Source organism: Diplotaxodon limnothrissa, linkage group LG11, assembly GCF_057381915.1.
Source record: "Diplotaxodon limnothrissa isolate DT_005_m linkage group LG11, D_limnothrissa_male_GT1.1, whole genome shotgun sequence".
NCBI lineage: Eukaryota > Metazoa > Chordata > Actinopteri > Cichliformes > Cichlidae > Diplotaxodon > Diplotaxodon limnothrissa.
This window is the reverse complement of record NC_140606.1, coordinates 15,411,862-15,436,241: the sequence shown is the minus strand read 5'-3', so window position 1 is coordinate 15,436,241 and position 24,380 is coordinate 15,411,862. Positions and strand designations below refer to the sequence as shown.

Sequence of the window (24,380 nt, the reverse complement as noted above, 5' to 3'; positions counted from 1 at the left end):
GAGAGCTGTTGATGGACTCTTTAGTAAAACACATAACCCCAGGGCTGTTTAGTGAAGTTACAGAGGTGTCAACTGTAAAAGCAATGAATAGCTCCCTGGCGTGAGGCTGGGTGCTCCCGTTCAGTATGTTCAGTGCAGTAAATGAGCGCTGAATTCTAATTTAACCTTGATAGATTTAAGACTATGACAAATATTAAAACGATTACCGCGAAGAGAAGAAATTGGATATCTCACTCCTTGCATCTTTTTGCATTTCTTATCACACTGTAGAGTTACCTTAAATTCAAATCAGTAGTGGTAAATGGTTTGTCATGAATATTGCTATTCACCATGAAATGCTGAACCTACAGAATGCCAACAACAATAAAACGACGCATTTGCAAACGAACGTTATGTTCACTAGTTTATTACATGTGCTAGTTTATTACATCAAATTATAGCTGAATGCAATTTGCCATTTGGGAGTGTCGTTTAAATCCAGAAGACACAAATACCATGCAGGGCAGAGTACTGTGTGGATCTGGAATTGGACACTATGCTTTGACTCACTCATGATATGCTGTAGTTTGCCCTCCATAATCCCAGTTCATGAGTGCTGCACTACAGCTGAACCCATTATATTTTTGTCTTTATTGAGTGACCAGAATGTGCTATGTTCTACATGTGCATCAAACAGACAGCAGCGTGCGCCACATTTCAGCTCTTTTTTTTAAACACAGCGCTCTCCTGGTATCACACTGTATCAAATATTGACCAAACAGCTGGAGTGCCGTTTTCTGCTTCTAAGGCCTTCTGTTATTGCCGAGGTGTTGCCTCTTACCTTGACAACTTGGTTTAGCTCTGTCCCACTCGGGTCTCTTGCTGTTGCCCATGACACACGTCAGTGTCGAGTAACCCTGCAGCAGGTAGCCAGCCTCGCAATGAAATGTCACCATAGATCCCAGCTTGTAGTCAGTACCCATTCTAGTGCCATTCATCACATTCCCGGGATCAAAACACGCCTCCCGCAGTTTAGCTGCCAATCAAAAAAAACAAAGCTTTTACAACAGTGACAACTACCTAAAATGAGAGGGATTTGTTAAATGCATTAAGCGTTACACAGATTGCAAGTTTCCGTTTAAATTAACAGCACTGTGGTATTAAAAACATTAATTAAGATTGTAAATTTGTGGCAATAGAGGAGGCTGGGTCTTAGGCTAATCTCCAAGTAGCTGTGTGTAGTGTTGTGTTCAAAAGACAAGATGTGTATCAAAGGAAATCCCCTGCTGAACTACATAAACATATTCAGTGGAAATGCTTAAAGAAGCGCATGCTCAAGCCTTTAGAGTACCTTTGTATTCCAAATGAAAGCCAGTGTAGCTCACAGAGCCGTCGCTACGAAATGCCAAGTACATGAAGTTGGAAGTGCTCTCAATCTTCTCAGGAAGTTTACTGTCTTGGAAGCTGCCAATCAGATGGGCGCTGCTGTCTGGCCCATCGTAGATGTACAAGAAATCATAGTTTGGCTCAATACTGAAGCTGTGACAAGCAAAAGAAAGAAACAAATGAAAGATAAAAACAGTTATTATTTTGCCAAGCCTTAACCACCAGATTGTACAGATTGAGAGATTTAGAATGCAATTGGGTCTCAAAATGAAAGTGTGCACTGCAATGCTAGAAGTGAGTCATGCCAAGCGATTTGTTTTGCATCTCCAGACAAAGAGATAAAAAAAGATATCTCCCCCAAGAGGTGAGAAGAGATTAAATTGTTGTGACACTGCGGTGGCACAAAATCTTCCCAGACGGCGACGGCAATGCAGTGTGAAAAGATCGTTTCATATTGTAGCGCTGTATATCAAATCACATGCTGCAGTCAGAGAGAGAGGGGAGCATTTGTTTTCAAAATAATGAGCGCGGTTTATGACGAAAATGTAAATAGCTTGGAGATAATTGCATTTGAGTTGGATCAAGGCAACTCCAATTTAAAATCATAACCCCATCCTTTCATTTGGCAATTCCCAAGAGTCAGAGAGAGAGACAACGGCATTGTGCTAACTCTATTAGACGCTGAAGAAGAAACATGGCGAGTTCTCCGCCTTCACCGCGAAGTGTGCGGAAGTACAGAAACAGCAGTGTACCTTTTGTTCCTTTCCAGGCTTTCGCAAAAAGTACTCGACAGTCAAAAGAAGACTGCCCAAGAAAACTGGCCTCGGGCGCATCTGTGGCTTTGCTTTGCAGATATTGGTGCTGCATGCTTAGATTGCAATTAATAATGCAAAGCACACAGTCGGACTATCTTTCAGCATATTTAACGAGATGCACTCCTATCACAATTCTGCGATATAGTATTCACCCACAAACCATGTTTCCCCACATTTCAGCAAAGCAGGCTGAAATACTACTCCTTCTAAGTGTCTGTAAAGGCACCGCTGCTTTCTCCCTATCTCCCAACACACCTTGGCTCAAACTTAGGTCTTCTGCTTAACACACATGGTCAACTGTGCTTAATGCTGTGATGCTATAGCAGGTTCCACTGCAGAAAACAAGCAATTCCATTGCACAGCCCGATCCACTGCACATCCACTGAGAACTGAGTCCATTCTGTTTCAGACAGGTTACAAAAAAATACCACAGGTTTAGGGAAAGAGTCAGCTTGTAAGCTATTGGCCCATGTTCTTAAGGGACAACACTATTTTTCTTTATCTATTGGCCTTCTCACATCCTGCAAATTCGTCAAGTCCTCACATTTCTTTTGACTAAATACTTAATATAAGTGAAAAGTCCACACGTGTGAATAATACATCAACCCATGTGGTTTAGGTTCTGGTGTTGTCGTATTACCTGATGAAAGCCAGGGAGATAACATAGTCAGAGTGAACTGCGATAAGCCAGTCACAGTCTTTGCTGTGTGGGTAGGGATGGGGGTAGTTGGGAGAAAGGATGAATCCTGAAGACCCTGTCACGTTCCCACCACAAGGAGCTTGAGAGATAAAAAGGAGGAAGAGATGAATGAGAAAAAAAGCTGTGAACACATAAGTAGTCTTTAAATGTGCTGCAAATGCCTTTAGCTAAATTCAGCTTGATACATGTGAGGCATGTACACTTATGGGTCGTTAAATTTAACTGGCTATTTCTATAACCTTTGTAAATCTCCATCAGCCGGTGGTGCAGTAACAACGATTAGGGCATTAGAAAGGCCACTGTTTTCCCCCTTTGCATTATAACACCGTGATACGCCTGACAATTGAGCTGATTCATTTCAATACGGTGTGCTTTTACAACACAATGCAATGCAGCATCTATGAAGTGTGTATTTTTCAGATATAAATGACTGAAAAAACAGTATGTATCCCTTACAAGACTTTATTCCATATGCTATCATGTTAATTATTTAATCCGCCTTCATTGCTCCTTAATCTCTCTGGGACTATGTGAACGCGTCAAGTATCAATGTAGCAAATCAATCTGAAAGTCAACAGACTCAGTAGCATGGCTATGTTTGTGACTATTTCAATGTCATTTTTACTGCCTCGGGCACTCCCCCACTCCCCATAATTCTTTGCGCGTCTGTCAACTGTTGATTTTGATGAATGAACTAACAACTGTCACAGCACAATGAAGCAGTGTTTGTAACACGACGGTGACTGTGCTGTTTTTATTAGGCATGGTGACACTTTATTAGCACATGAACAGCTGACATTTACATCAAGTTTTCAGTAACACAGAGATGCTTCTGGTGTCAGTGGATTATGCCAAGTTGTGTGATTTTGTAATTGCGCTCCAAGACTTGCAAACGCCTAGGTCTTTCATGACGAGAAAAAGAGTCTGTTAGACCAGTTGGCAGCAACTCAAGAACATTTAGGTTTCTTTGGACCTACTTAGTGTAATTATTTCTAATTGCATTGTTAGGTAATTAGCTGTTAAGCTCCAATAAGACACTGTTTTGGGAGACCATAGACTACTCAGTCTTTTAACCAACAACAGAAGTGGATTTGTCCACATAAGAGCTGGCAACAGCTCAAACATATCTGAAGAGTGTTGTTTATTCTACACACACTTTTAAGACATGAGTGAGAGAGAGTTATAGTCTCATCTGCAGTCAGTTAATAGACAAACTCTTTGCTCTACCTCTTCCTCTCCACATCTCTTCTTCCCTCTGATCCTCTACACTTCCCTGCGCAACTTCTTTCTTCAATCTCCTCCACACTACCTCCCTTCTCTCTTTAAATCTTTCTCTCTCTCACCAATGCAGCTTGGAGGGCTGGGTTGCCAGTAGTATCTATTTTCCACTTGGATGCAGGTGATTCTGCTCTCTCCCTGCAATTCATATCCCGGATCACAGGAGAAGGTCACAGAGTCACCCGGCTCCCGCCCTTCTCCGTTGCGACTGCCATTCATGGGAATACCTGGATCTCTGCAGGCTGTTGCAAGCGAACCTGAAGGGCAAACACATACGTGTGATTCACAGACACACACCAAAAGCAGCTGGGGTCCGACATAAAATGCACAGGAAAGAATGCACAAGCGTTTCCATGTAGGGTTATGTTTAAACTGCAGCTCAAACAGAGTTACAGCACAGAGCCCATCACAGCTCATATCAGTCAAAATCCTGCCATGTTTTCCTAATCTGTTTCTCTAAAACACAGCTATGCAGCAGCCAAAGGCTTTGATAATGTTCTGGTAAATTCTGCTGGATTTCACAAATATTCAGCATAACAGACTCTCAAGATAGACTCAAGACTAGTTTAGTTTATTGAACTTCTGTGTTGTTGTTGTTGTTATTGCTGTTTTTCCTAAATCAAACATATCCAACGGCTCATCAAATTAAATATGTAAAACACAGAAATTTGATCTAAAAGGGCAATGTCTATTATATAGCATTCAATGTGATTAATATTTCATAATGTCACATACAGTAAAGTGAAACAAAGCTTTTATGAGTCCTCTGAAAATTAAGTACACCCTATATTCAATAGCTTGTAGAAACAGCTTTAGGAGAAATTACTTGAAGAAATCATTTTCTTCAATCATTCTCATGACTGACTCACTGACTGCAAAGCGCCCAGGTCCCATGGCTGCAAAACAAGCCCAAATCATCATCATCCTTCCACCTCCGTGCTTTAGTTGTCATGATCCACGATGATGTGTGAAGTGTTTGTTTATACGTGTGCCTCCTCCCATTAGAGTGTGAAGCTCTCTCTCCAAAGTGTGTGTACGTATTTATGTGTTTGCCCCTGACTGCTGGTTTGAAAAATTGCAAAATTAACCCAGTAACTTGCAGGTTTTGTTCCCCAAAACCCCATTCATGTCCTCATTTATAAAGTTGCTATTAGAGCGTGTAATAGAGATAATTAATTTGCATTGAACACCAAAATCCTGGTGTATTGTTATTTCACTATTTTATTTTATTTTTAATCTAATCATTCAGTTGTCAAAACAGCTATACGGATAGAAACAACAATTAGGTCGAATTGTTATTAGCTGAGAATAAAATCTATAGTCTCCATCTTTCTAACACTGTGACTCTGTGGACAGTAATGCAGTTGTCAAGCTGTCAGCCAAGCCAGCTTCCCCACACTGAAAACATTTAGTGCACCTCACTGCAGTAATCACTGTTTACATCAAACCTGTCTGTGTAAAGGTTTGGACATATACAACACTGATCAATAATCAATCATTTGTCATGTTGTAATCAGTCAAATTAATGGAAAAATGTCTGTCATAGATGGGCACATAATAATCAGACAATAATAATCAATAATAATCAGACCCAAACAATATAACCCCCCTAATAAAATTATGAATTATCTTGCATAAATAGGGTGTTGATTTTCTTTACCCATTTCCGGTATTACCAGCAAAATAGTTGCATGTTATCATCTGGGAATTTACCCAGATTTATTTATTTATTTAGACAAAGATTTTGACTCCCCCAAAGTTTAGCATAAAGTTACGCAGATATAGATGGGATCCAGGAGATGATGTGAATAAGTGAATGAAGCTGGTTCTGAAATTACTTTAGGCTTCTAAAACTCAACTAAATATATTTTAAAATGAGTTTTTAAAGCAGCTGCAGAGAGCTGATTGTGTTTTGAAAATTTCATGTTAAAATTTCTTCACAAATTGAAATTCATTCATTAGATGATATCAAGCAACATTTTTGAAAGGTTCTGTCAGGGTCCTGGGACTGGGCGACCCAGGATCCCTGAGCAGTCATGTATTATATTATTATTATTATTATTGCTGTGTATTTTGGTGTTGCTCCCCCTTCCCTGTGCTTGTGTATATGTGTGTGTGGGTGGCTGAGCACTTGTTTATAGGCGGCGTCAGGCCTGGAGGGTGTGGCCCTGCAAGGGGACTGGCCACACCCGAAGCCACACACCTGCTGCTGATCAGGCCTCGTCGGGGGAGCTACTTAAGAGAGTCTTGGAGCTCCCACCGACGCGGGATCATTCCTTGAGACTCCACGTTAGTCGTCCCATTGAATTGAGTTAATGTGTGTAAGTGTATGCCCGCGGTTATTTGTGTCCTGACGGCTGCGTCTATTGTTTCCCGCAGGAGGAGCGTGGAAGGCACGAAGAGCAGCGAGCACCGGGGGGTGCTGACACGGGAGCGGAGAGCACAGAGACACGAACTATTCACGCAGAGACACGACACGGGAGCCTGGGAGAACACGGGGATTTATTGTTGTTTTTGTTCCACTCTGTAAATAAACACACTGTTTATACATAGAGCACCGCGCCTGGGTCCTCCTTTCCCCACATCCCCACGGTCTGCCAGCCAGACCGTGACAGGTTCAGCATCTGAAATTCAGACTATGACATATATTTTCAGCTACAAAAAACCTAAATCAGTCTCAGTGGGTTGACCCAGAACCCGTTTCGCCTGAAGCTGTCATAGGCTCCGTAATGGATCAGTAAACATGTCCACTTGCACAGCAGGATGGTATTTACAACGGTTCATCCACTAAAAACAATTCTGAAATAATTAAAACCTGTAAAAGCTTCAATTTCAATTTCTTATCTTTACAGTAAATCCATTAAACACTCAGCAAGCTGTCTTGTATTTTTTGAGTTGATATAAAATTATTATTCACAGAAACTGAGTAAAATGTTTGCTGGTTAAACTGGGAAACATTACAGAAGAGTTTGCTGCAAATGTCATCACACATTTTTATCCACTAATAAAAAAAAACTTTAATTAAAAATTGAGGTTATTGCATCCCATCAGTACATTAAATTTATACTAAATAATTACTGAAAAAATTAAAGTGTCATAAAACTGCAGCAAAATTTTTTTTTATTGAACTAAAAAAAACTGACTCCAGAGCAGATCCTCCCAGGCTCTGTTGCTATCTGAGTAACCAATATCACAGGTCCATCAGAGAACTATCTGATATGTTTCTTCAGACTTTTAGCGTCAGTTTCTGTCAGCAACATTTTATCAGGTTACAGTTTCCAGCTTCATCTAATGAAAATTCAAGGATGGTAAATGATGACAAATGATGAAAAAATATGAATCTTAAAAAAAAGATGACAGAGTGGTTCAAGGTGATTTTCTTTCCTCTTGTTTTTTTTTAAGATAAATATCATGTTCAGCACTGACATGCTTCATATTCCTTAGTCCACTGAAATGAAATTGATTCTCTGTGCTTTATTTACCCGTTGCCATGGTGAATTTTGGTATCAGAGCTCCACTGATGATGGCCTTCGTTCTTTACTCACGCACAAGCTTAACTTAAGGTGAATAAACACAGAGTTGATTAAACTAAATCTGATTAGCTCTTCTGGAACCAAAATCTCAGAGTTGCTGATCACAGTTACTCAGCTCAGAGTTTGTTTTTAAACGCAAAGTTCGATGAACCTGCTTCCTGGAATAGAGCCCTGGGTTGTTAGCTAAAAGCCTTGAAGAAACAGTCTTTGTAAACAGTAAATTGTAAATAATTATACACATATGCACACAGTGAGCAGTTCAGTAGGAGTGAGAATCTCTTTCTGTTGAAATCCTTTTTCTTTTGTTTATTGCTTAGGAGTACAGGTTAAAGAATTGTCTACTGTTTGCCTTTTATTTTGTTTTAGGGAACATTACGAACAATAAGAAACTTCTGTTAGTCATTTTGGCATTGCTTACCTCTGAAGTGAATAAACTGCTGCTCAACATCTTGAATTGTTATGTGCTGCAGGCTTTTTCTTGGGAGTGGTAGAGTCTCATGTTAGCTGCATGTTGGATGTCTAATTTACCCCTAGGATGGGGACCTAACGAGCTTCAACCAAATGTGTTGCTGTGCATTATAGACAAGCATCTCTACTTTTAGTCTCATCTGTCCAGCTGTGCTGCCATGTTGCAGGATGCTTTCTGCTTGAAATAAGCCACGCTTGTTCAATGTTTCTCTAATTGTACTATGATGAACATGCCAACTGATGCCTGTGTAGTCTGAGACATAGCAAATTAAATCAAAATCCAATATAAAAAAATCTTCCACGGTATTTTTATGGGTTAGATTTTGTTCTTCATCTTAGTGCCTGGTGGAAACTCTCACTACCACATTAATTTGATAGTGGGAGTGATTTCTTGCTTACATTTTTATTTAAGGTAGTATATTCTTAATGAAATCCTACATGACTATTGTTCCCATCATCCCTTCCCTATTACTCGCATTCATTTCTGAAAACCACCAGCCTCAGGCAAGCAGCGTATTTAAGTACAGCATGTCTGCAGAATCAGTTCCATTTTGCAGCGCAGTGCAGTGAATCCCATATAATTGATTTTTGTATTAGGCTGCCTGTATGCTAAAGAAAACAAAAACATTACAAGCTCATCATATTTGGCATGCATGTTGTTTCATTTTCAGTTTGCTTCCAGATGCTTAGTTTTGAAAGTAGTCATCAGCAAAGCAAATGCATTATGTCACAGCAGCAAATATTGCATAGTAGACAGTCAGCAGTGAAGTGTAACATATCAGAGACTTTCACTGCTCATCAAGACATTATTACAAATTATTCTGAGAGATCCATAAGACACAAATGGAAAAGAACAATATTTGGGAATCTATTAGAAGTCAACAGAGAAAGAGGCTTCAGCATACTCCTTTCATGCACTGAATTTGTGTGATGATCCTTATACAGATCTGCTCAGCAAGACATTAGGCAGCGGTAAACAACATACTTGTACATTGAATTAATCACACTATTCTCAACTCTTTGCAGAAACTGTTATTGAGATCAAGGGAAAAAAAATACTACCACATAGCTATGTAGCTCGCAAGATACACTCACTTGAGAAGTCAATGGCAAAGCCAGACTTGGTGATGTAAAAATCAGTCTCAAACTGAATGGTGACGATGTTGAGAGTCGAGTGGATTCCTTCAGGCAGCAGTGAGCCACTAACTTCCTTCAGAGACATTTCATTCTCAGGAGGCCCATCCCAAACCTTCAGGATGTCATGGGATGCCTCTGTGTCGAATGCAAGAAACTGGAGGCTGAAAGAGGTGAACACAAAAGATTGTTGGCATAGTTTGGTTTTAGTTCACCGCAAGTCTCTATCGCTGACCATATGCAAACTCTCTATTAGCTTACATATGGTTAGAATGAGTTAACATTAAATCAATTCTTGTATTCTCTTTTTGTACTGACGTAAATGAAGTTTGCATTCATCGTACACTGCAAATACAATGAAAACCCCTCAAGCTGGGGCACCAAATAGGTGTTGAACTTAGCAAGATTCAATTAATTCTAGAAACAATGTCCCTTTGCTTTTGGGCATTTTAGCTGAGATTTGCTATCATCAATCAACTTCTTCTAAAGTCAGAATTACACTATGAGACCACAGACTTATCTGCAATCTCATCAAGAGATGGCCCGAAGCAGCTCATCTCACAGAGAATGTGTGGTTGACTTTATGAAATCATATCATGTTTACTTCGACCTCTGAGCCCAAATCGGTTTTATTTCACAGTAATAGTGGGAGCTCTCAGCCAAAACAAAGGAAGAAAAAAAAAAGCTTCCATGTCCCAGTAATATTCCTCTGGGTGCTGTCACAGTGTCTACAAAGTCCCTCACACAATCATTCTTAATGGAGCTGCTGCAGGCCGTTTTTCTTGATGACATCTAACTTGAGAGGCGAATTCTTCATGTTCAAAATCTTAACTGCACATTACAACATCTCATGCAAACATTTTACGGATGTTTTCATCTTTAAGTCCTTTGAAGTCAGGGCAAGTTATCTGACCTCCATTAATTTATGATGCATTTAAATCATCTCCCCGCAGTTTAGTTCTAGGCAATTTCCTTGTATATATTTAAACTGCTGTTAAAATCCTTCTAACGTTAACACACATATAGTCCACTGGATGCTCTGCTTAGTTCATTTTAAATCATTTATTTTCTCTTTCACCATCCATTTCATGAATAATTTGCATTTTTAGACAAATTCCTGCACATCTTAATTAACAACAACTCGAAAATTATTAATACAAACGTTATTAATCATGTAGCACAATATAAAGAAAATAAACAAAATTACATTTATCCTAAATATGCAGTACATGCATGCATATGTAGACATCGGAGTTACCTGACGATGTTGCCAGAATTGACCTCAATTGTCCAGGTACATCTCAGGTTGTTGTCATAGGGGAAGGGATAGCCAGGAGAAAGGATACGCCCAGTAGACTCACCCTTAAAACTGCCACCACACTCCGCTGCATGCGCACACACACAAACACACACAAACACACACAGAAATATTGAAGCACAAATACAAAACTTGCACAATACAAAATCAAGATTCTTCCACAGACAAAAAAATGTGCATAAGTTAAACACACACAAACACACACACCAACTAACAACTAGATGCCAGCTCACTGCAGCTCTGAGGGTACAATGTGCAAAAATTTAAGCTTAGCCACAGCGAACAATCCTAACAGGTAATGAGACTGCGGCTTCCTGTCTAAGCAGAGAAACTCAGAGATACAAAACATGTTTGCTTCCTAATGAATCATTAATTTGGTTAAAAAGACTATAGAGGCCAGGCTACACTGTAGGAATGACACTGCTACAAACGTTAATAACTGAACGGATATCTTATCATCCAATCTACTTTGTCTCTTCCTTGGTTATTGTCTTGCTATCTATATTACATAATAAACGCCACTTAATTAATAGGAAAATTGCATTAGATCACTACATTGGTGGGCTATAATCAGTATCATTATGCCGGGCAGATGTAAAAGACCTTGATGGCAACGAGGATGTGGCTCTGGGGAAATGAATGGAAATGCCATTTCACCACAGCTCACTATTAATATTGATCTCTCAGTGACACAGCACTGTTATCCAGTTAATCAGTACATCTATTTATTTACTCATTGCGGTTGTATTAGACATATCACAATGGTATAAAGAAGAAATGCTCCAGCAGTGGAAAGCATTGGCATTAAAAGTGCAATTCTGCACACGTCCGGAATTTGTAAATCATCTTTTACCCTAATCCATCACTGCTAGACATCAAGGAACAGACACTGCTTCACAACACCTTCCAGACTTGAGCAGCGTGCAGGTAATAGCTTTATCATTTCTCTATCTTTCCGTCTCAGCATGTTCTGAATATGAAAGTACAGCCAGGACTGTGTTTTATGTCCAAGTCTCAATATGACAAAAAAAGATACGATAATTATTCCTTTACTTGTAGAAAAACGCAGATTAATTGCTGGGGGATTAAAACATTCGAATCAAACATTCGACGAAAGGGGTACGGCAACACAGCGAAAGCTCAATAGCAATCCTATACACTATAACACTATAGTGTTCGTAATCATTCCATACAGCCAGTTCTGCATCCAAAACACACACACACAGATCAATTGTTCACGAGAAAACATCAAAGCCATTTAAATTCTCTTACCAAATGACAAGCGGCGTATTTTCTTTCAGCAAAGTTCAATTAAGAACAAATCATGTTGGGATAAATCCTTTGGATTAACACCTAGCTGAGCAGTGGCTGTTCTGAATAATAATAAAAGCTACAAACAGCAGGGTCTCCATCCTCTGGACTATGACACATAGAATGGAGACCCCGCTGTTTGTAGCTTTTATTATTATTATCTTATTATCTATAACTAGACAGACAGAACAGAAAAAAATTCAGCATTCAGGCAAAAAGGATTACCTATACATGAAGGAAGAGGGTTGTCCCACGCTCTTCTTTCACCAGTCATGCACTTTAGCATGCCAAAGCCGTGCAGAGTGTAACCTTGGTCACAGCCAAACGTGATGGCACCTCCAGCAAAGTGACCCTGGTCACTGATTTTGAAGCCAAACTGTGGCACACCTGGATCGTCACAGTGGGACAGCTCAAAACCTAGACAAGAAAGAAGAAGAATGGCATAGGGTGGTGATAAGAACCAACACATTAATGTAACACAGTACTATGTAACAAAGTCTACTGTCATTCGATGAACCAGTACTCATTTATCTATACTCTAAAGAGGTATGGATTTAGCTTTGAGTATCGATTTCCCGTTGGGCACAGATGAGGGTTCATAGTCCTATTCTATTACCAGCAATAAAAGATTTCCTTTGGACAGAGACCATAATTAGGCATTCATAATTAAATGTTCAATTGAGTGTGGGCATTTGCTATGACTGAGAAACAGCCTATCCACTTGGAACGCTTGGGGAGAGGAAATTAAACAAGCCACAAACAAGAAAATGTGATAAATCTTTAGCTCAGCATGCTTGAATATGGCCTTCATATGTTGTTCCTCTCTTTTAGGTACTAAAGTGTTCCGCTATGCAGCAAGAGTGGCCGCACATAAACCCAGCAATGCTGATTTATGGTCTCGTCTCACCGCGAGGTCCGTGCCCATGCCAGATGTTATGGTAGTATTACAAGTGTCATGCCCAGTATAAATCTCCAGCAGTTACCGCTCACATTTAGGAAATTACCTCAGCACTTTTGGAAGGAGTCATGAAAACACGATAAGATTTCATGTTCTGACAAGATTTAAACTGACCATATCCCACCTTCCCCTTGCCCCCTTGCTGCTCATACATCACTCAGTTCTCCTTACATTAAAAAAAAACCCTTTTCATTTTGGCTCAAATGATTGCACTTGAGAGATACAGCTTACATTGTGCCATTTACCTTGTGTGCATCCATGGATAAGAAAAAATATCACAAATGAAATCCAATTATGTGATACTTAATTACGGGGTATTCTGTAACTCAAAAGGAAGCCTGTAATTAAGCCATTTCTTCACAACTAATTTAGATACAGATGGCAATTTATATAGCCGTTGCAAATGAGCCCACATTCCTGATTAATGTACATTTTCTTTTTTTCTTTTTGCAGATCTGTCAGGCTCCGAATCCTCAAACCCTTCACAACTAATGCCAAACTGAATCTTACAGCAAAACTGTTAAAACGTTTCTCTTATATCTATTACCAGTTGTACCTTGCACATTTGGCGCCATTATCATAGAGTGAAAGCTGAAGACATAGGAACTGTGAGTTATCAAAAAAAAAACCTTTTCATTATTATTATTTTCAAACCATTCAAAAGTTTAAAACTGATCAAAACTGAAAACCAGAACTTCATCCTAACTACTCTCTTGAATTCTACATTAGAAAGCTTACTGGTAGACCAAAAGATTTCAGAGATCTCAATGAGCACACAATTGCAGGTGAAAGACAAAAACACTTTAAATTGGATGGCAAAATGCAGTGTCGCCAAAACATTCTCTCTTCACAGTAATACATTTGAAATGGTTAGCAACAACACACAGTCAGCAAGCCAATTAGGGGGGAGAGAAAACCCCATCTATTATTGCCCCCCCTTACAGCAATGACCGAAACTTTTAATGCGCACATGCACTTGTGGATTTGTACACACACACCCTATGCAGTGCATGCAAATACAAACTGGCAACACACACAAACCGCAAACAGCAGCATAGTGACTTCAAACAGTCCTAACAATAATTCACCTGCTTTAACAAGGTACAGTTAGGCAAGCAAGGACGCTAATTGCAGAAGTGGAGAGCAAAATAAAAGAGAGAAAAAGGACTCACATGGAGAGAGACAGAGGTTGAGAAAGGACAGAAAGAAAAAAGCCAATTTTCCTGCTGGAGTGGAGCAGAAACACCATGCTGTGTTTAATGGATACCCTGACAGTGAAAGATACAGCGAAGCGGGGTGAGGGTCAATTAAAATTTTCTTTCAAATTCTGCTACTTCAAATGCCTGGCTCCTGAAGTGAGGCTAAATTCACTCATTTGGAAAAGCTTTAGGGCCCTCCTCCCCCAGGGAAATGAAATGTGACTTACTGTGGTATATGAGCCGGAAACCTGCAGCCGTCTTCTCGTGGTCAGAGTAGAACTCAAGCCACAGATAGTTGGAAGTGCTGGTAAGGGACAGACCTTGCATCAGCGTGCTCGTGTATGTGCCAAGCAGTGGCGCTGCCCCGTCTTTACCGTCATACAGCTAATCGGAGACAGAAAGGAACACGAGGGAGTGTTTTGTTGCTTTGATTAAGAATTAAAAATTAATACTGAAGTAAGACAGCAACGATTAAAAAGAAGCTATTAGTGTCATATATCCGATTTTATATGACATCTCTATTGCCAAGCCAATGCCCTAAATAAAATGAGATAATGTAGAAAGGAGCATCCATAATTCATTCCATTGATCTGAGAGTATATCTGTAGAGCTTAGCTAACAAGGCTCGTGACAGATGGTCTGGAAGAATAACTTGTCTTTTTAATTAATACCATTTAAAAGTAGAAATATTTTAACAAATATTCACCAAATATTAAATGTTCTTTATTATTTAACTACTTATTTTCAGGCAGGCAGTTGACTCTTTCCACTGCTTTTCAAGGCTCTTAGAAACATGAGTTTGAAATGAATCTTTCTTTGATGTTGTGTTTATTTACTTGTTTATTATTTTATGAAAGAATGACTTTAAGTAGAAGCATGCTTCCCTGACTGATATCTGTGAAACAATAAAAAATGAAAAACAAAAGGCTCTGTGTTCTTTCCTTTGAAACGTTACAGAAGGGCTCTGTTTTGTTTTTCCATTTCTTAAAGGTAATCTACCTCTCTGAAAATGTTTTCCACTTTTGAGATATTCCCGAGATGACTGAGTACAAGAGACTATACAGCTGCATTACTAGATGGATACAGATACTAGTCCACAGTGCTTTGGACTAATAACAAAACATCTGCATCTAAAAAATATATATAAATAAATAGTGCACTCCAGCTGTGAGGTGGGAACAACACAGCCACTTTCATTACATGTGTGGTGCTTATCAAATCTGTTAATAATGCCCACGAGCAAATGCTGCTGATGCTGTCACGTGACCTTCAGACGTCTAAGACAAAACAATTCTGCATTTTTTTCCCATGCAATCCTTTTTTTTGCAAATAATAAAAAGTATCAAGACCTTGCTTGCATACTTGAACATCAATTTTTAAAAATGACACAAAACTGAAGTTGCTTATCTACTTTGTGTCAGCAAAGATGAGCGACTGCTTTGCTTACCTTGAGAACATCACCTTGAGCAAGCTCAAAGGTGCTGGCAGTGATGTTGATGCCTTTTCCTGTTTGGACCTGAATGCTGTACACGCACTCATGGCTGTTGTCATAGTTCATTGGATAGTTGGGGGACAAAAGAACTCCCTCATTGTTGGAGACTGTTGAACCGCACTCAGCTGCAAACAAAAAAACCCCAACAACAGACACAATCAGCTACACAGCAATATGACCTGCTTAAACATATTAGGAATACATTCACGAAAATTAATAGACACCATAAAACTGGTTCATTAGCTTTTTCCTAACAAGATAAAAGTATATTTCACACATTCTACTTAAATGAGAAAGTGTACATCCCTTTTTATTACCTTACCTCGTGAAAATCATTTTTTAACTGAGACAGACACATTATGAAACATAGATTAGACTATTAAATAATTAATATTTAATGTAACAACATTCACTTGCCTTGCTGCCTGGGCTAAATAGCAGAAAATTACTTAACCACAATTAACTTGTACAGAAAAAAAAGTCCAGACTTTCAAAGACAGGGACATCAGAACATGGCATTTATCATGCAACAAATGCACTGATACTTTTAGTCTGTAAGTCTGACACAAGACCAGGTCAATGTCAAAAACATGCTAGGTACACTATCACAATGACTAAATCCCTACAGTAACCTTTTGAAATGTGAATGTAACTGACCTGCCTTTAAGCCTTCATGAGTGAAAAGGACATCTCCCTAGATAGTTTAACCCAGCAGCTCACGTCAGTTAATCACAGGTCTATCCTTTTAACTGTAGTCTACTTACATAAATCCAATTCTGCTGGGTTCTTAAATGTCAAATAAGAAAGTTTACATCTGTGTTGAATACATTTTAAAAGCTGACACTGGCTAGTTGCATAAACACATACATAAACAAGAACGGAAACAGAATAAAAGCAGTTGACCACGTACCCACACACCTTGGCAGAGGGGCACTCCACATGCGGCGCCCACCTCCCAGGCACACGATCTCCCTCGCCCCCTGCAGACGATAGCCCGTATTGCAGTAGAACGACAAAGAGTCGCCAATGCCAAACTTGGAGCCCGTGTGCCAGCCGTACCGAGGCGTTCCAGGGTCCTCGCAAGGTTCAAGATCATACTCTGCAAATAAGACAACAAAAATTTATTACGAATCCTCTATCTATTGCTTCTTTTGAAAATAACTCCCAGTCTTCTTGTTTGCTTCCATCAAAAAAGACGACATGTTCAGGCAAAGCAGCACTGTAGTTTGTGGGGATTACCTGTCTTGCTCAAGGAATCTTCATCAGGCTGGGAAGCCAAACGTTTGATTCCAGGTTGTCGGGATAAAGAATGAGCTCTCTAAAAACTAGGCCACTCTCAGTGAAATATTTTTACACATGGGGCTGCTGGTGGCCTTATAATTTGAGAAAATGCAGCCCAGGAGTAGGAGGAAAAAGGTCTTACTCCCATCAGCATTTCTCTCACGGTCTGTATCTGGCAGTATGCAGAACTATACGGAGCCTATTGATTTCAGCACCGCAAAACATTAAAGCAGCAATCAAGTGTAGGATGTAGAATGATGGCCTTGGCAGACGTTCATTAAAGGTCATAAAAGGTTAAAAAACGAATTCTAATAATGAACTATATAGATGCTAATTGCAGAGCATGAAAGAAGACAAAAATATATTCACAAATCATGTTTCATGAATATTCATGGATTCATAAGATATGTCTCACTTCAGTGAACAGCAGGCAAACATTTAACCCGGATGCTCATGAAACAAGGCTTCTCTACCTTGCTATTCTCTCTGTGTGTCACTCTCCTCTCTCACTCTTTATCCGACCTTCTCTATGAGCCCTGCACACTCAGCATCACCATCTGTCTCATCTCCTTTCTGTCCCTTTATCTAGCTCTCTAAACCGTGTATCTACGGCTGTTTAATTCTCCATTTCTTACCATCGATATGGGGGGCCCATTATTTCTGTACACACCTCCTTCTCCTTCTGCCGTCTTCAGTCCTCGGGAGACTGGCCCACATGCAATGCTTTGATGATCATTTTCCTCACGATCAGACACCCTCTACCTGCATGACCCTGTTGTCTCTTAATTATCCTTCTCTGACTGACGCAGGCCTGAGGCATGGTCTGTCTTAAGCCTGCTGACCGACAAATCACTCCTTATGCTACTTTATGCACGCTTTAGAGAGGCTTAGTGCTTTTGATCTCATCAATGAAAGAACTGTCTCTTTCCACGTGCCTGTGACTGCTTTTCACTTTTGCTTTCTACCCCTCGTTTTAATTACCCTTAGTCCTCTTTTCTACCTCCTCCACACAACCCTCCATCCTCTGCTAAAACCTTTCCTGCCCTACCACAACTCCCACCTCCATTCCTTCTACAGACATAGCCCACATATGGACTCATACCTGAGAACGAAATGTTGAATCCCTGCAGCGATATGGAGAAGTCAGAAATAAAGCGTAGCTGGGCCTTGAAGTTCCCATACAGACCAGCATTAATTGGTGCAGGCCTCTCAGAGCCAGTCAGGCGAGCGAGTGGCTGAGCGAAGCTGCCGTTTTCTGTTATCAGAAGGTAGTCATGGTGATCCTCCAGGTGGAAGGAGTGAAAAGTGAATTGGACACCTTGGAGGAGAAAATAGGAAAGTCCAGTGATAGAGGTTTCCAGGAATATATAAAGAATAACTGAAAGGAACAGTGTCATTCATAAATTCATGGTAACATGCATATTTCATGTTCATACTGACTGACAGTACTGTGTAAAAGTCTTCAGCCACCCCCATTTCTTTAGAGTTTGCTAGGAAAATGGGAAATGGGCTTGATGATTTATTGAAACATGCAAAAAAAAAAAAAAAAAACCATTGGAAAGATAAAAATAGAGCTTGAATGTTTTTGATAGGTTTGTAGCTTGAACCTATTCGCTGGAACGTTGAAGACAATATAATTACACCGCAAGCAAGACACGAAGTAGGCAAAGTTTTTCATGTTTCTCGTGCACGGGAGAGAACCGGACAGACGCCGTTCCTTCGCTTGACCCCAGTTGCTCTCGACCGCTCCCCCGTAACACTGCTTTTTTATTGAGGTTACATGAATATGCATAGGTTCATTAACATATGACGTCTACATACAAACAAAGAGTACCGTGTGTGTGTGTGTGTGTGTGTGTTGCTGATCAAAGGGTCATATAACATAAAAGCACACAAGCAAACATCCTTGGTCAGGAAGAGGGTAGTCTCACCCTAGATAACACGGTGAGGAAGTCCAGCATTTAAAGCACTTAGACTAGAACAGACGTAGCTACGTTTATCCTACCATAAAACAATAAGACAAGGTACGACCTCTCTCGTGCTCCCAGAGTGCTCTCTAATACACACAAAGTTTGCAGACTATCACTACACAATTGATTATACACCTCTAAGAATATATGGTTAAATATTTCTAAGCATAAATGACAATCAACAATACAAAATCTAACAGTTTTCAACAAAGCCTGAACTCTATTAATCAGTATCATCAATAACAGTTCTGCAGGCTTCTGGAAGGTCATTCAGAGCTCTTCTTTGGATGTCAGGTGGATGAAAATCTGTTGCTCTGTTTCTGTTTTTATAATTCATCAGTTCTGTCAAGATCCCCAAGACCGCTGTCTGAAATGCAGCCCCATACAATGACCAAGCCTTCATCATGTTGTACAAATAGCTGAAGAAACTCACTGTTGACACTCACTGATGATTTGACTCAAACATTTCGAATTTGAATTCATTATTTCATACCTTTCGGACCTCTTGCTAGTCCAGTTTTTGTGTAATTTGGCATACCTGTGCAGTAAACAGTAGAGTGATTATCTAAAGATCTAGATGCATCTATCAGATTCTGCCAGGTCTTTGATGGATTTTTCCCCCCTTTTCTTTATGACATGAATTTCAGATATGGTATCTGTATCATGATTCAGTCAATTTCCAAAGAAAAAACTTTGAAAAATCTTCAGAAGCTCATTGGAGCACTGACTGATTGGATATAAAATATAAAATATAAAGAAACTAGTGGCCGTTCAAGACTCCTGCACAGTGCTGCATAAGGTTAAGAATTAATGTTGTTGTTTAAATTTAAGGAAATGGGCTAAATTTGAATGCAGTCACCTCAAAATGAACCTGGTAAAACAAAGACTTGTCTTCTAGCTTGCCAGTGAAAGATTTTCCCAAGAAAAGAGCATAACTAATGATTGACAGTCAATGAAGCAAACAGAATCTATAAATTGTTTTCAGGTTGGTGAAGATGATGTTTTCCATCAATAAAATGCAACTGAAATTTTAAGCAAGTAAACAAGGCCTATATAAACAGTATATTTCCATTTTATCACACTGTAACTCAGACCCAATAACAACATCTTCATTCTATCCATGATGGCCACTTGGCTGCTTTTCAGCACCATCAGTGATGGCATTTCAATGCCATCTGTTGAATCTGTTGGAATATGACTCTATAATGTCCTCCACAATGCTTGGCTCACTTAATAAAGAAAGCCCCAAATGGCTCTAGAATAAATAACAAAATGAAATGATTGATTGTCTTCTGTAAAACGCCAATTATATTACAGAGCATGAAGGCAAATGACCAATTAATCAAGAGCCAATCTTGTGAGGAGACTTTCTAATATTGTAATACAGTCTGTACACGTGCTGGTTAATAAAAAGTGGCTAGTTGCATAACTACTACCTCTGAAGTGGAATTTCTTGCTGATTGCCCAAAGGTAAAAGCATACAATACAGCGATTAAAGAGCAGAGAAAATAATCCCAGGAGATTTTGTGTATGTTGTGGTGAATTTGGAGGCTGTGGTGAACAAGTCATCCAATCTCAATAGCCAAAACAGGTGAGCTGACGGGTGACTGGTTGGCTCAAATATGGCCTGAGAAGCAAGTCAAAAGTTCAAATCCTGTCCAGGGACCATTTAGACTTTCTCTTTTTCATGTTCTGTCTATTTGCTAGTATTTGCTATATATATATATATATATATACACTCAACAAAAATATAAACGCAACACCTTTGTTACTGCTCCCATTCCCCATGGGATGGACGTAGAGACCTAAAATTGATTCCAGATACACAATATAACCATCCCTCCCAAACAGTGGTCACAAATCAGTCCAAATGTGTGGTAGTGGGCACATCTGCCATATTGAGATAATCCATCCCACCTCACAGGTGTGCCACATCAGGATGCTGATCTGACATCATGAGTAGTGCACAGGTGTACCTCAGACTGCCCACAACAAAAGGCCACCCTGGAATGTGCAGTTTTTTGCGCTACTGGGGGTCTGGGGACCCAGAACCGGTCAGTATCTGGTGTGACCACCATTTGCCTCATGCAGTGCAACACATCGTCGCATGGAGTCTATCAGATTGTCAATTGTGGCCTGTGGAATGTTGGTCCACTCCACTTCAATGGCTGTGCGAGGTTGTTGGGTATTCGTGGGAACTGGTACACGCTGTCGTATACGCCGGTCAAGCACATCCCGAACATGCTCAATGGGTGACATGTCCGGTGAGTATGCTGGCCATGCAAGAACTGGGACATTCTCAGCTGCCATCTGCCCTGAACAATGTGAACCATGATTCATCCGTGAAGCGCACACCTCTCCAACGTGCCAGACGCCATCGAATGTGAGCATTTGCCCACACAAGTCTGTTACGGCGACGAGCTGGAGTCAGGTCAAGACCCCGATGAGGACGACGGGCATGCAGTTGAGCGTCCCTGAGACGGTTTCTGACAGTTTGTGCAGAAATTGTTTGGTTGTGCAAACCAATTGTTCCAGCAGCTGTCTGGGTGGCTGGTCTCAGACGATCTTGGAGGTGAACCTGCTGGATGTGGAGGTCCTGGGCTGGTGTGGTTACACGAGGTCTGCGGTTGTGAGGCTGGTTGAATGTGCTGCCATATTCTCTGAAACACCTGTGGAGACGGCTTATGGTTGAGAAATGAACATTCAATGCACGGGCGACAGATCTGGTTGACATTCCTGCTGTCAGCATGCCAATTGCACGCTCCCTCATTGCTTGTGGCATCTGTGGCATTTTGCTGTGAGACAAAACTGCACATTCCAGGGTGGCCTTTTGTTGTGGGCAGTCTGAGGTACACCTGTGCACTACTCATGATGTCAGATCAGCATCCTGATGTGGCACACCTGTGAGGTGGGATGGATTATCTCAATATAGCAGATGTGCCCACTACCACACATTTGGACTGATTTGTGACCACTGTTTGGGAGGGATGGTTATATTGTGTATCTGGAATGAATTTTAGGTCTCTACGTCCATCCCATGGGGAATGGGAGCAGTAACAAAGGTGTTGCGTTTATATTTTTGTTGAGTGTATATGTATATGTATTAGGGGTGCAACAATCCTCGTATTGATATTGAACCGTTCGATACAGTGCTTTCGGTTCGGTACGCATATGTATCAAACAATACAAAATTTTTAATTTATTTTATCAACTTTCCTTCTAACGATGCTGTCTGTGTTGAGCGTTCAGTGGCTCTGCGCTCGACAGTGCAGCCTAGACGGAGTAGTCGAACACAGATTCACTGAGCGCAGGGCAAGCTAGCGAGACAGAAGTTAAGCTCTCCTTGCAACACGGCAAATTGAACCTCACCCACCCTCATTCAGATCATGACACCAAAGTATCAAACCGAACCGTGAATTTTGTGTATCGTTGCACCCCTAATACGTATGTGTGTGTGTGTGTGTGTGTGTATATATATATATATATATATATATATATATATATATATATAGAGAGAGAGAGAGAGAGAGAGAGAGATGTGAATCATAGTCTCTGTGGAAGCAAAATTGATTCATTTTACTTTTAGAGCTCACTTCTGTTTCTGTTCAAATATACTGCTCTATAATGTTAATGACATGATTCACCGTTTTCAGTTTTACCAAAATGATGACACTTATGTGTAATTTAAAGGAATTTATTCACACAAATGCTACAGGTCACTCAAGTATAACTACAGTATGTTGTAATAAGAGGTTGCACTAACACCCTGTGGGGACTCTACTATATTGGCGCGCAATGTAGGAATACAGACGCGCAAAATTCAATCTAACTGCCCAAGCTTCTGAGACTCTGATCTCTTAAAAACATACACAATCTACTGATTTAATCACATGATTAAGATGAGATGATATTTGTAAGAGTTTTCAGTTTCACGTTTTCTTCCTTTTTGATTGATATCGATATTGACTGTCTGTAGTATTTTGTTTTTGTTTGTTTTGTTTTTTGAATAACTTATTGTGAGATATTAGAACTGGTGCCAAGTGGAGCTATAATCAGTCAGTTAGTTGGAGGTATTCATTATTTCTCGATGTTATTAGTTTGGACTTGTGGGTGCAGTTAAGTATGATGAATCCAGTTATTGCTGAGAGTTAAAAGACCCATGTAAGAAATTAAAAAGATAATGCTGATAAAAAAAAATTAATGCTATAAACATCACAAAGAAATAGAGAAAAATAGAGTTATCCAGGGAAGGATTACATGATGTCAGTGGGTAAAGCCCTAAATTACTGGATTCAGTCTCCCTATATGAGTTACACACAGAGATAAACCTATAAACTTGCCATCCAGGGCTTACTAGATTGAAATACATGGACTTTAATTGCATCAATATTATATGGCAAAGAGAGAAATGACATGAACAGTTAAACACTGATTTAAATGAAATAATATGATTTTATGGTGTTAAACTCCAAGAACAGCGAGATAGGTAACTCAAAAGAAAATAAAGGTACGACAACAGGACTGACTTTCAAAAGGCCATTTGGGAATGGATAATAGGAAACACTATGGGCAAATGTGATGATACGGCTAGAGCATTGTGATAAGTTCAGTGTGCTTTTCAAATAATAATGAATGGCACACTGATAATTGACAGTGAGTGCTGTGATAACAGAATTAAAGTAATAAAACAAAGAGCGACTAGTGAATAAAACTGAGATACAAGATTTGCTTCAGCAGGTGTTCTGCTTAAAAGTTGAAGCTGTTCATAAAAAAAAGTATCAGAAGAATGTAAGATCCTGTTCTTCACACTAAGGACCAATGCACACGGCACATACCTTTTTTGAACTAGAGGATGTGCCCACTGTCACATCAGCAAGCATCAGCAATGGTAGCTATCATAGTAAATAGTTTATTTATAAAGTATGTTACTGCCTAGTAACAGAGAGAAGATCACAAAAAGCAACTTCACACTCAGGAATGTACATCCCTGCATTCCCAGGCATTCAATCGCAAAGTTCAAAGTATACTGGACAAATAGTTTCTAAAATATGAGAATACAAGTCTCTATCGCGCGCACACGCACGCACGCACGCACGCACGCGCACGCACACACACACACACACACACACACACACACACACACACACACACACACACACACACACTTCTTGAATAGAAGAGCTGCTATACAGGAAGGAATGAAATGAGCTGAACAATTTAATATAGACTCAAAAAGAGCAGTGAATGAACACTACATTGTGTAATATTTCTACTTATATTCTGGGTTACCACATACTCTGCATATCCAATCCAGTGGATATATTATTAGTTGACCTTCCTGATTCAACCCCACCAAAGGATTTGTGTTTCCCTTCAGTAGCGAACCCAAATGCGTAAACCATTACACTGTGGAGCCACCACTCATGGCCTGGCTACCATCCAATAATAAAAGCCCTGCATTTAAATGATCTTTGCCTGATTAAATGTACATGTTGCACTCTTTTCAGTTTATAATAATAAATCACTTTTATATCTCTAGAACCTTTTTGAGGAGGGGG

The 24,380-nt window shown here is 39.9% G+C and overlaps 1 protein-coding gene across 4 annotated transcripts in view; it reads right to left on the bottom strand.

The window, feature by feature from the left end:
* LOC146622512 (CUB and sushi domain-containing protein 3-like) overlaps positions 1 to 24,380 on the bottom strand; it is a 249,677-nt gene that overhangs the window by 118,117 nt on the left and 107,180 nt on the right. For all 4 annotated transcript variants that reach the window (XM_085366252.1, XM_085366249.1, XM_085366253.1 and 1 more), the window contains exons 20-30: positions 17,955 to 18,170; positions 16,482 to 16,670; positions 15,527 to 15,696; positions 14,307 to 14,463; positions 12,148 to 12,339; positions 10,552 to 10,678; positions 9,255 to 9,457; positions 4,224 to 4,415; positions 2,821 to 2,959; positions 1,331 to 1,518; positions 821 to 1,015 (exon numbers count right to left, since the gene is read on the bottom strand). In XM_085366252.1, the coding sequence (XP_085222378.1) occupies positions 821 to 1,015; positions 1,331 to 1,518; positions 2,821 to 2,959; positions 4,224 to 4,415; positions 9,255 to 9,457; positions 10,552 to 10,678; positions 12,148 to 12,339; positions 14,307 to 14,463; positions 15,527 to 15,696; positions 16,482 to 16,670; positions 17,955 to 18,170 (1,968 nt within the window). The remainder of the gene's footprint in view (positions 1 to 820; positions 1,016 to 1,330; positions 1,519 to 2,820; positions 2,960 to 4,223; positions 4,416 to 9,254; positions 9,458 to 10,551; positions 10,679 to 12,147; positions 12,340 to 14,306; positions 14,464 to 15,526; positions 15,697 to 16,481; positions 16,671 to 17,954; positions 18,171 to 24,380) is intronic.